General features: G+C 37.2%; 1 protein-coding gene across 11 annotated transcripts in view; it reads right to left on the reverse strand.

Annotated features, from left to right (window-relative positions):
- Rps6ka6 (ribosomal protein S6 kinase A6) overlaps positions 1-12,440 on the reverse strand; it is a 101,188-nt gene that overhangs the window by 59,296 nt on the left and 29,452 nt on the right. For all 11 annotated transcript variants that reach the window (NM_001191721.2, XM_063280018.1, XM_039099725.2 and 8 more), the window contains one exon: positions 3,901-3,963. In NM_001191721.2, coding sequence (NP_001178650.1) covers positions 3,901-3,963 — 63 coding nt within the window. The remainder of the gene's footprint in view (positions 1-3,900; positions 3,964-12,440) is intronic.

The following is a 12,440-nucleotide window of genomic DNA, read 5'->3' on the forward strand; positions in this document are numbered from 1 at the left end:
ATTTTATGGTGGATTACATCTTGATTCTATGTTTGAACTAAAGCAAATACTGGCTCCAACATCAATCTATATATATAAGGACTACAACATCAAAATACAATAACTTCTACAATACTAACCATACTTAAAACTCAGACTAACCATAAGTGAGGTGAGATTGAAATAAATAGTAAAGAACATTTATTTAAGACTTGTGCTAGCAAACATATGTGTAAAACACAGCAGCTTTATTAGCAACTGTCAGAAATTGCAAACTGTGTGTCCTTCAAATAGTCCAGAATAAGGAATAAAAGATTACACATCACCAAAAAGGAAGAACTACTAATACTTCTGAGAGTTCAGATGACTCTTAGACATATTTGTCAACTCTAAGACATCAATTCTTAAGTATTAAAAAGGCAAACTACAGGGAAACAAATAAAAGATAATCATTATAAAAGTTAATTAGGGAGCTACTCTAAATAAGTTCTTCACTCAGGGGTTCCCAATTTTGGTATATGTCACCACTGTCTTATACTTTATCTCTATATTGGGCAATGTGGTGTCTAAAAAACAAGCTATATAGATCTGACATTAACTAGCAGCTTTCAACAAACAATCCAAATCCAGAAAGACAGCATCCTGACTCTTAAGTTCTTACAATAGAGAAATTCTCAGATTTCTCTATACATAAAGAGTTATGTATAGAAAAAGGATTATCTATATGAAAAGAAAATTATGACGTTCCTGTTACCTAGCTACTGGTTACATCCTAGTCATACCATCTTATGACTAATTTATCATGAAGCTGTTAGTCTGGAGGAACTAGAAATAAAATGAACTGGGATGAGTCAAAAAGCATCACTACATCCTGGAAATTATCCCAGGCACAAACAGAACACCTAATTTTTACTATTTCATTGACCTTCAAAGAGCATGTTTTCAATATAAGAATAGCCATTCTAAGAAACACCATAGAAATCACTGGTGCTTACTAAAACCCAAGTCATTTTTACTCATGTGAAAAAATATTTTAAAAATGGCAGAAAGACATACATGGTATGCACTCATTGATAAGTGGCTATTAGCCCAAATGTTTGAATTACCCTAGATGCCTAGAACAAATGAAACTCAAGACGGATGATCAAAATGTGAATGCTTCACTCCTTCTTTAAAAGGGGAACAAGAATATCCTTGGCAGGGAAGAGAGAAGCAAAGATTAAAACAGAGACTGAAGGAACACCCATTCAGAGCCTACCCCACATGTGGCCCATACATATACAGCAACCCAATTAGACAAGATGGATGAAGCAAAGAAGTGCAGACCGACAGGAGCCAGATGTAGATCGCTCCTGAGAGACACAGCCAGAATACAGCAAATACAGAGGCGAATGCCAGCAGCAAACCACTGAACTGAGAATAGGACCCCTGTTGAAGGAATCAGAGAAAGAACTGGAAGAGCTTGAAGGGGCTCGAGACCCCATATGTACAACAATGCTAAGCAACCAGAGCTTCCAGGGACTAAGCCACTACCTAAAGACTATACATGGACTGACCCTGGACTCTGACCTCATAGGTAGCAATGAATATCCTAGTAAGAGCACCAGTGGAAGGAGAAGCCCTGGGTCCTGCTAAGACTGAACCCCCAGTGAACTAGACTGGTGGGGGGAGGGCGGCAATGGGGGGAGGGTCGGGAGGGGAACACCCATAAGGAAGGGGAGGGGGGAGGGGGATGTTTGCCCGGAAACCGGGAAAGGGAATAACACTCGAAATGTATATAAGAAATACTCAAGTTAATAAAAAAAAAGGCATAAAAAATAAAGCTTTACTTTTTTTTTTTCAAAAAATCTGGGGGTGTGGGGATATCATCTTGGAGACAGGGGAGGAGGAATGGGAAGAGAAACTGTCAGAGGGTAGACAGGAGGGGGATAATGACTGGACTGTAATAAAAAGATTAAAGATAAAGATATTCTCTCAAAACAGTAAAAGAATTAAATGATAAAAAATCAGGAGTGGCCTCCATTGTTGGTGGGATTGCAGACTGGTAAAACCATTCTGGAAATCAGTCTGGAGGTTCCTCAGAAAATTGGACCTTGAACTACCTGAGGATCCAGCTATACCTCTCTTGGGCATATACCCAAAAGATGCCCCAACATATAAAAAAGACACGTGCTCCACTATGTTCATAGCAGCCTTATTTATAATAGCCAGAAGCTGGAAAGAACCCAGATGCCCTTCAACAGAGGAATGGATACAGAAAATGTGGTACATCTACACAATGGAATATTACTCAGCTATCAAAAACAATGGCTTTATGAAATTCATAGACAAATGGTTGGAACTGGAAAATATCATCCTGAGTGAGCTAACCCAATCCCAGAAAACACACATGGTATGCACTCATTGATAAGTGGCTATTAGCCCAAATGCTTGAATTACCCTAGATCCCTAGAACAAATGAAACTCAAGACGGATGATCAAAATGTGAATGCTTCACTCCTTCTTTAAAAGAGGGAACAAGAATACCCTTGGCAGGGAATAGAGAGGCAAAGATTAAAACAGAGACAGAAGGGGCACCCATTCAGAGCCTGCCCCACATGTGGCCCATACGTGTGCAGCCACCCAATTGGACAGGATGGATGAGGCAAGGAAGTGGAGGCCTACAGGAACCAAATGTAGATCGCTCCTGAGAGACACAGCCAGAATACAGCAAACACAGAGGCGTATGCCCACAGCAAACCACTGAACTGAGACTAGGACCCCCGTTGAAGGAATCAGAGAAAGAACTGGAAGAGCTTGAAGGGGCTCGAGACCCCATATGTACAACAATGCCAAGCAACCAGAGCTTCCAGGGACTAAGCCACTACCTAAAGACTATACATGGACTGACCCTGGACTCTGACCTCATAGGTGGCAATGAATATCCTAGTGGGGTCACCAGTGGAAGGGGAAGCCCTTGGTCCTGAACCCCCAGTGAGCGTGATTGTTGGGGGGAGGGTGGCGGTGGGGGGAGGGTGGGGAGGGGGGCCCCCATGAAGAAGGGGAGGGGGGATTAGGGGGATGTTTGCCAGGAAGCCGGGAGGGGGAATGGCATTCGAGGTGTAGATAAGAAATATTCAAGTTAATAAAAAAAAAAGAAAATCAGGAGTGGGAGGTAGGACGAGGGAGGGCATGAGGCTTCCCCTTCTAAGTGGAATGAGGAGAGGACTTACATGATGAGGTGCAGGGAAGAGAAAAGGGCTGATATTAGGTTGTAAAGTGAATAAATAAATTTAATGTAAAAAACAAGTAAACCAAGCTCTCATTAGTCTAATAAAAACTACTTTTAATTTAATTTTCTCAGAAAATAATTTAAGCAATTTCTAATAGTCTGGAAACACCTAAATAAATAAATAAATAAATAAATAAATAAATAAATAAATTATACAAATAAGAAAAATCCCAATGAGAATGTAAGAAATGATGGGTGATGTAAATTAATCTCATAAACCAAATATACATAAGTGATCAGTTTTCACAACAAATATGTATTATTAACCTATTAGTTAGTAGTCTCTAGGATCCCCTAAAATACACCTCGCAAGCAAAATGACTGTATGCATGTAGTATCCAATATTAAAAATACACTTAAGAACCTAATATATAATAATGAAATTTTGCTTTCAAATAACATTTCAAGACTACATTTTGGGTACTGACTTCTGGAGAAGGTCAATAATAAAAATAAACAATTACCATCATCATCATCATCATCATCATCGCTCCTATTCTTCCTCCTCTACCTCCCTCTCCTCCCCTACTTAAAACAACTAGAATAAATCAGACCTAAATTTAGGTCTGTTCACAATACCTAGAATAATCTTATATCTATTGAGTCAAGCTCTTTACCAAACAGGGGAACTTCCAAGTCATAAGCCTCACCTCTTTGTGTTCATGCTGTCGAATAACCATCGCCGCAGTCTTCATGGTAAACACAATCTGTGGCTGGATTCAAAAGAAAAAAAAAAGGAGAATGGCAAAGGCGATGTGATTTCATTTATATGGTTACATTATGGAAAATAGAGATTTTCCTTATTATCTTGATTGAAATAAGTGGTCATGTGAAACCCACACGACAAAGGAATATAAGCATGTTGTTTGTAGGAGCTACTAAGCGACTTCTAGGGAAGCCTCTAGCCAATACTCAGCAAAAGGCCAGTCTTTCCACCTTACAGCTGCATGGAGAAGAACTGTGCCAAAAGCCTTTGAGAATTTAAAAGTAGACCTTCCCCAATGAAGCCTCCAGATAAGAATGCAGAAGAACTGAAACTTTGATTATAGGTTTATATGCTAAGCAGAAGACATCGTTCGTTGAGTCATGCCCAGATTCTCAGCTCATATAATATAACTGTGAGATAATAAATATATCTTTATTTCACCTGTAAATTCACATGACAATATTATGTAGCACCATATATTTACTACAATCAATATTTCTGGTCAAAAGGGTCTAGGATAAAAAGTTCTTATCTAAATGATTTCCTAGGGAAGTTTTTAACAATCCTTTAGAAATCTCTTTATAAAACTCTATCTTTGCTCTCATAAAGAAGAAATTGTATGTTACAACTTACTTAGTAACCTAGAAAAAAACTTAGAGCTAAAATTTCAAACTACTTTCCTCATAATTAAGGCTAAGAAGCTATGTTACTGCCCTTTAATGATGCTTTCTGAAAAATAAAAGTTTCTAACTTAATAAGCACACTATAGAACACATGAATTCATATTCCTTTTACAGTCAGAGATGCTTGAGAAGCTGAAGGAGAAGGATTGCTATGTTTGATGACAACCTGTGCTATATAGCAAGTTCCAGGCTAGACAGGTCTACAAAGTAAAATATCAGCATACTACTACTTCTATTATATTATTTGTTAAAATATGAATTATAAAATAAAATCACAAAAATACAAGTTCAATTTATAGTAGACTTTAGATTACACACTAGAATTTGGGTTTTAAAGACAATTCCACCATGGTGAATGAACTGGAACATTTGTATAATGCTGATAACTATATAAAACAGCATAGCTACCATAAATTATGACTGTTCCTCAAAAAAATTAGAGTAGAATAAGCATATTGTATATAATTTTACTCCTGGGTATAAAAAATGCAAAGAATTGAAAGCTGAGTCTCAGAGAAATCTTTGTGTACCGCATGATCACAGTAGCAGTAACCACAATGGGAAGAGGAGAGAAGCAACCTCTGTAGATGGCAGCGCTTATAAAAGTAACAGTGTACTGTAAGTATACAATGGAATACCATTCGGCCTTAAAAAGGAAACAATTCCAACACATATAACGAATTCTACTTATATAAGGTGCCAAAACAGGCCAAATTCATATAAACAGAAGATAAGAGTAACAAAGGTAAGTAGTTAGCTATTAGTTCAAAGCTAACCTGGTCTAAACAAGCAAAAAAAAAAAATCAATGAATTCAGTCAGATACAGAGGTTTTAAAAAGCTGAACCTACACACATTAAAAAAATAAGGGCAATTACCAAAGGGTGGGATTCATAGTGGAAGAATGGTTTATTATTGATAGTTACAGTCACTTCTCCAGTAGATATGTAACTTTTTGTAAGTTTTTATTTTAACATTGGGTTACCAAGGCTCACGCCGTAACAGTTACCATAGCACGGTCTGTAGGAGGTTCTTTCCTTCCACTACATGGATCTCAGAGATCAAACTCAGGTCATCCGGCCTAGAGGCAAGCATCTTTATGCACTGCAACATCTTGCTAGCCCACACTTATATTTTTAGTCTTTTAGACTGAATTCCATAGTTAAGACTATTGTAGGAAGCTAGATACTCACTTAAATAACTTGTCCATATTCTTTCCAGCTTTTTAATTAAACTATATTCCTATATAGTTTCTATTTCAACTTTGTAGTCATTTGAAACTCACAGCCCATCAAGCATGGTCATAGCTTTGGGGTGAGTTTTAAAAGAGGCTATTTTGTTTCAAATTAATATGAAAAAGTTGCTGAAAAATCTGAAAAAAAAAAAAAGAACCTAAGGACACAACACGATTATATACCACCTCCAAAATATTTCCTTAGTCAGATATCTAAAAACAATTATGAGGCTTTGCTGTGAAATGAATTCACTGATAAAATGTACTGAAGGCACAAAAACAAAATTAAAGCTATATATGGTCTTGAGAGTCTTTACCACTTTAGTTACCTGTGCTTTGCATGCCTGCTCATCTGTATCAAATTATAAAGTCAGATGTTCTCCTAATCCCTTTACACAAACTAAAATCAGTCTCACAGTAACTGCCATATTTTCTATCAAAAAACACTTAATTTAAGCAGGTACGGTGGCCCATAATAGTAGGCTTAGCATACTTGAGGCTGAGGTAGGAGTACTGTGAATTCAATACTACCTTGGGCTAAATAATGAGTTTCAACTGCCCTGGGCTAGTATGAGACCCTAACTGAAAAAGAGAAAGAAGGGGGGGGGGGTACGAATCACTTTCAATATTTAAGTTTTGGCATTATAAATTTCAAAGAGAATTTAACATCAAAAATGCCAAGCATACTGCTTTCAAACAATGCAGACCCTAAAAATATAAAAGCTAAAATGATGATTATAATTAATTTTTTTATCATTTGTCTATCAAGTTGCACATTTATCTACTTTGCATAACTTGCCAAAACACCACAGCAATTCAGACTTCACTACCTTCAGAGATGCTGTAATTTATAGGGATAAAATGGCTATTGTAATCTTAATGACTTTCTCAATCCATAGAGCCTATTGGTTGAAATAAGATGGTGAAAATTAAAAAAAAATCATCTTTTTATTGCATAACCAAAACCATGTCTACCAAAGACTGCTTATAGCTATCTCTGAAGGCCTTGGGGTCAACACCTAGGACTTCTAAAGTAAAAATAACAAACCCTAGTAAATAAATAATTACAGCAAAGTGTCATACAACACTCTTTCAGCTACTTAGAAGAATCACTTGACGCAAGGATAATGAGATCACTCTGGCAACATAGTTATCTCCCCTCCCTTTAAAGTCATTGTTCATATTGTTAGCCTGTTTTGAACAACTTCATTTTAACAACTTCATTATAAAGTTAAAAACTCAGCATAAATTTTAAAATCTACTGCAATTCCTCCAACAGCTATTTATGTCTTCTGTCATAATTTCAGCATACACTTCTCCAATTAGCTATGGTATATATAAACTCAAACATGACTAAATTAAGAGGTAGCATTAATTCTAGAATAGCTTGCTAACTCAGAAATCTAACCTCTTACTGTTTTAATATCCAATGCAAGAAGCCAATGTACCTACAGAAGCTGTACTAAGTGATCTCCATTGCTAAGCTGACTGGCTTCCAATCACACAGGAGATTGTTGACGCATACCTGTAGGTGTATCTGTGAGGGTGTTTCTAGACAGGACTAATTGAGAAGTGGGTGGCACCATAAGTTGGGGGCCAGGTGAATTTAAAAAAAGAAAAGGAGAAAACCAGATCTATGACATTTACCATCCTTTGCTTACTGATTTACACGACTTGAACTTACATTTCTTTCCCATTATAATGGACCAATACTCTGAAACAGTAAGCAAAATAGATCTTTTCTACCCCTTACATTATTAAGTAAGTAATTCAAGGTCCAAATTCACAAGCAACTCAATTAAATACTGAAAAAGCATTCATTAGTAAAAATAACATTTTCTATATGGCAAAAATAATTTTAGAATACTGAAAATCAAATCAAGATAGGCATATTTCAAAACCCTCTCAGGAATAATGGAAATAGTAATAAGACACAAACTGAACTGAGAGATGTGCACTGAAACTGTGCTTTCTGCTTTTAAAGCTCTACTTCCTTGACAGCTAATTTAAGTAGGAAGAAATCAACTATTACTACTTTTAAAAGCAAAAGGGGGGGAGAGAGACCTCACCGCCTGATCAGGTGGGCACTCCTGAGGCTGCAGAACGGAGGAGACCACCAACACTGCTCACCCCTGCCCACATCCCTGGCCCAAGAGGCAAATGTATAAGGCCTCTGGGTTACCGTAGGGGAGGGCCCGGGAGCGGCAGGACCCCTGCGCCTGAGACACCGCCGGAACCTGAAGGAAACAGACCAGATAAACAGTTCTCTGCACCCAAATCCCGTGGGAGGGAGAGCTGAAACTTCAGAGAGGCAGACACCCCTGGGAAACCAGAAGAGACTGCACTCTGTGCACATCCAGACGCCAGAGGAAAACACCAAACGTCATCTGGAACCCTGGTGCACGGAGGCTCCCGGAAAGAGAGGCGCAGATCTTCCCGGTTGCTGCCGCCGTGGAGAGCACTTAGGCAGTAACCCACGAGCAAACTTGAGCCTTGGAACCACAGGTAGGACCAACTTTTCCCCTGCAAGAAACCTGCCTGGTGAACTCAGGACACAGGCCCACAGGAACAGCTGAAGACCTGTAGAGAGGAAAAACTATACTCCCGAAAGCAGAACACTCTGTCCCCATAACTGGCTGAAAGAAAACAGGAAAACAGGTCTACAGCACTCCTGACACACAGGCTTATAGGACAGTCTAGCCACGGTCAGAAATAGCAGAACAAAGTAACACTAGAGATAATCTGATGGCGAGAGGCAAGCGCAGGAACCCAAGCAACAGAAACCAAGACTACATGGCATCATCGGAGCCCAATTCTCCCACCAAAGCAAACACGGAATATCCAAACACACCAGAAAAGCAAGATCTAGTTTCAAAATCATATTTGATCATGATGCTGGAGGACTTCAAGAAAGACATAAAGAACTCCCTTAGAGAACAAGTAGAAGCCTACAGAGAGGAATCGCAAAAATCCCTGAAAGAATTCCAGGAAAACACAATCAAACAGTTGAAGGAATTAAAAATGGAAATAGAAGCAATCAAGAAAGAACACATGGAAACAACCTTGGACATAAAAAATCAAAAGAAAAGACAAGGAGCTGTAGATACAAGCTTCACCAACAGAATACAAGAGATGGAAGAGAGAATCTCCAGAGCAGAAGATTCCATAGAAATCATTGACTCAACTGTCAAAGATAATGTAAAGCAGAAAAAGCTACTGGTCCAAAACATACAGGAAATGCAGGACTCAATGAGAAGATCAAACCTAAGGATAATAGGTATAGAAGAGAGTGAAGACTCCCAGCTCAAAGGACCAGTAAATATCTTCAACAAAATCATAGAAGAAAACTTCCCTAACCTAAAAAAAGAGATACCCATAGGCATACAAGAAGCCTACAGAACTCCAAATAGATTGGACCAGAAAAGAAACACCTCCCGTCACATAATTGTCAAAACACCAAACGCACAAAATAAAGAAAGAATATTAAAAGCAGTAAGGGAAAAAGGTCAAGTAACATATAAAGGCAGACCTATCAGAATCACACCAGACTTTTCTCCAGAAACTATGAAGGCCAGAAGATCCTGGATAGATGTCATACAGACCCTAAGAGAACACAAATGCCAGCCCAGGTTACTGTATCCTGCAAAACTCTCAATTAACATAGATGGAGAAACCAAGATATTCCATGCCAAAACCAAATTTACACAATATCTTTCTACAAATCCAGCACTACAAAGGATAATAAAGGGTAAAGCCCAACATAAGGAGGCAAGCTATACCCTAGAAGAAGCAAGAAACTAATCATCTTGGCAACAAAACAAAGAGAATGAAAGCACACAAACATAACCTCACATCCAAATATGAATATAACAGGAAGCAATAATCACTATTCCTTAATATCTCTCAACATCAATGGCCTCAACTCCTCAATAAAAAGACATAGATTAACAAACTGGATATGCAATGAGGACCCTGCATTCTGCTGCCTACAGGAAACACACCTCAGAGACAAAGACAACACTACCTCAGAGTGAAAGGCTGGAAAACAACTTTCCAAGCAAATGGTCAGAAGAAGCAAGCTGGAGTAGCCATTCTAATATCAAATAAAATCAATTTTCAATTAAAAGTCATCAAAAAAGATAAGGAAGGACACTTCATATTCATTAAAGGAAAAATCCACCAAGATGAACTCTCAATCCTCATCTTCGGTTGGTTTATATACAAGTGTGCAACTTCTAGGCTTGAAAGTAAAATGATGCTATCTGGTGCTGGATAGAAGAGCCTTATTTTTTATTATGGCAGCTTGCTATTTTTGTAACATGGTGATTTGGTTGAACACAATAAAGTACAGTAGTAACTGATCTCCCCTTCTTCCTGGATGAGTGAGGAGATAATTAAATGTTGATGTCAGCATCCTTGAGCATATTCAGATGAGCTTCTGCTTCTGTTGAAAAGGATGCTGTGTTTGACTGTGGTCCGAAGCTTTGAAACACTACTTGGCATCTCCTTCCTTGGAGGTCTCACTGTTTAAACATAACAGATTTGATAGCTTGTTGGTAAGGTGAGGTCCAGCTTGTCTCCACTAGGTCATCTTCATGTGAATCCGGTGGTTATACGGTTTTGTTTTGGGGATATTTCATTTTTTTAATAACGGTTTTAGCTGACATTCATGGAGAGAATGAATCCTTAGAACTGTGCCACTAGTGAAAGGAAATCCTGTCTAGAGTATGTTTCTTTACAAAGCTGTGTCACACCATCCTTTGGGCCCTCTGCTGGAAAAGTAGAATCAAGTCTCAAATAATGCCTTTTAAATTGTATCCTCTAGTATTATAGATGTAGGACAGTACTGTATCATACCTCTGTGGATGTAAAATAGCTTGTACCTGTTTTATGATACGTAGTAGTGACCGTGCTTTATCAGAGCTGTTTTTAATGATGTTGCTCAGAATGTTTTCTTTCCAGATGATGATTGAGAAGCTAATTTAAAAAAAAATGGTGCCAGGTACCACAAGAGTAACAGAACTGTGCTGTTTTCTCGGGTTTTGTTTTTTTACTTTTTTTTTTTTAATGAAGTGTGCTGGATGTCTCTACAGTTTTGTTCAGATGACTGCAGAACCTGGAAAAGCTGTTGCTGCTGTTGATGCATAACACACTGCTATTATTGGTCTTTTTATATAAATATATATATATATATATATACAGATATATAATTTGAATTTTTTGAAACTTTAGCTGTGCTGTCAACTTTGGAAGAAAGTATCCCCGTTTACTGTGTTGAGTTGGCACTGTACAGAAATTAACAGCCATATTGGTCTAGAAATGTTGAACTTAAGTTTTTTCCATTTGTACAGGGGTAACACACTGTATTAAATATGTAAGGTTTTATCTACGTGGGTTTGATTACAAAAACTAATAAAGTATTCTCTAAATTAAAAAAAAAAGAAGGGGAGGGGGAGGGGTTAGGGGGATGTTCACCTGGAAACCCGGAAAAGTAATAACAATTGAAATGTCAATAAGAAATACCCAATTTAATAAAGATCGAGAAAAAAAAGAAATTCACAAACAAAAACACTATAAAAACACAAAATTGGAAACTGTAATATACATGCAAAATACCAGTAAGACTAAAATAAAATGCCCAAACAAAACAAAAAAAAAAAAAAGCAAAAGGGTAAAATGCATTACTTAGTCTGTGAGTAATAGCACTGAAACTAAAGCATTAACACCTCAGAAAAATATTGTAAAGCTTTCTCTAGGCCTAAATTTGCTGTTTTTACCACAATATACTTATATATTTAGATACTTTCTTATGATTATAATCACAGGTATACACACACACACACACACACACACACACACACTCACACATCACTGGTCTTCAGTTATAAAACCATGAGTCTAGAACACTACCCAATGAAGCCTATCAAACAACTACCATATTTTTATGTATCATAAGCAGATATTACTCATTTGATAAATGAATGAAAGTCAAATAGCATTTAGAACTAATTAAAACCAATCCAAGAACAATTATCCTTTCAAAACTATTACAGCAATTCTAAGCTGTTCATGGGTTATACTGAGAATATCCATATATTATATCCAAATATATACCCAAATATATTTGTGGATCTTCTGGTTTTAGTTTTCTAAAAAATTAATTTAACGACAGAAAAAACAATCGATCTGCTCTCTATCCAGGCAGGAATTTGTACTGTGCTTAGCTGACATCAGTGCTAATGACTTGAATGTGTTTGAATTAGGTCAATGTATTCCAAAAGCCAAGGCATATGCCATCTTGCCAATTTCATAAGGGCTATGGCATACACATTTGGAAAGTTTACTTGCAAAAACATATACTATATGTGGCATATATCAGTACCCATTTACATAAAGCCTTTCTACAGACATGGTATTCTTTGTAAAAATTCTCACTATAATAACCTCTTACAGATACAATGTACATATAATTATAATATAATGCCTTGAGAATATGAAATGAATATAATTGTCTATTGAGTTATTTCTCAAGATTAAAGAATTTAGTTTATGAGAGGTACATTTTTATT

This window comes from Rattus norvegicus, chromosome X, assembly GCF_036323735.1.
Source record: "Rattus norvegicus strain BN/NHsdMcwi chromosome X, GRCr8, whole genome shotgun sequence".
Taxonomy (NCBI): domain Eukaryota; kingdom Metazoa; phylum Chordata; class Mammalia; order Rodentia; family Muridae; genus Rattus; species Rattus norvegicus.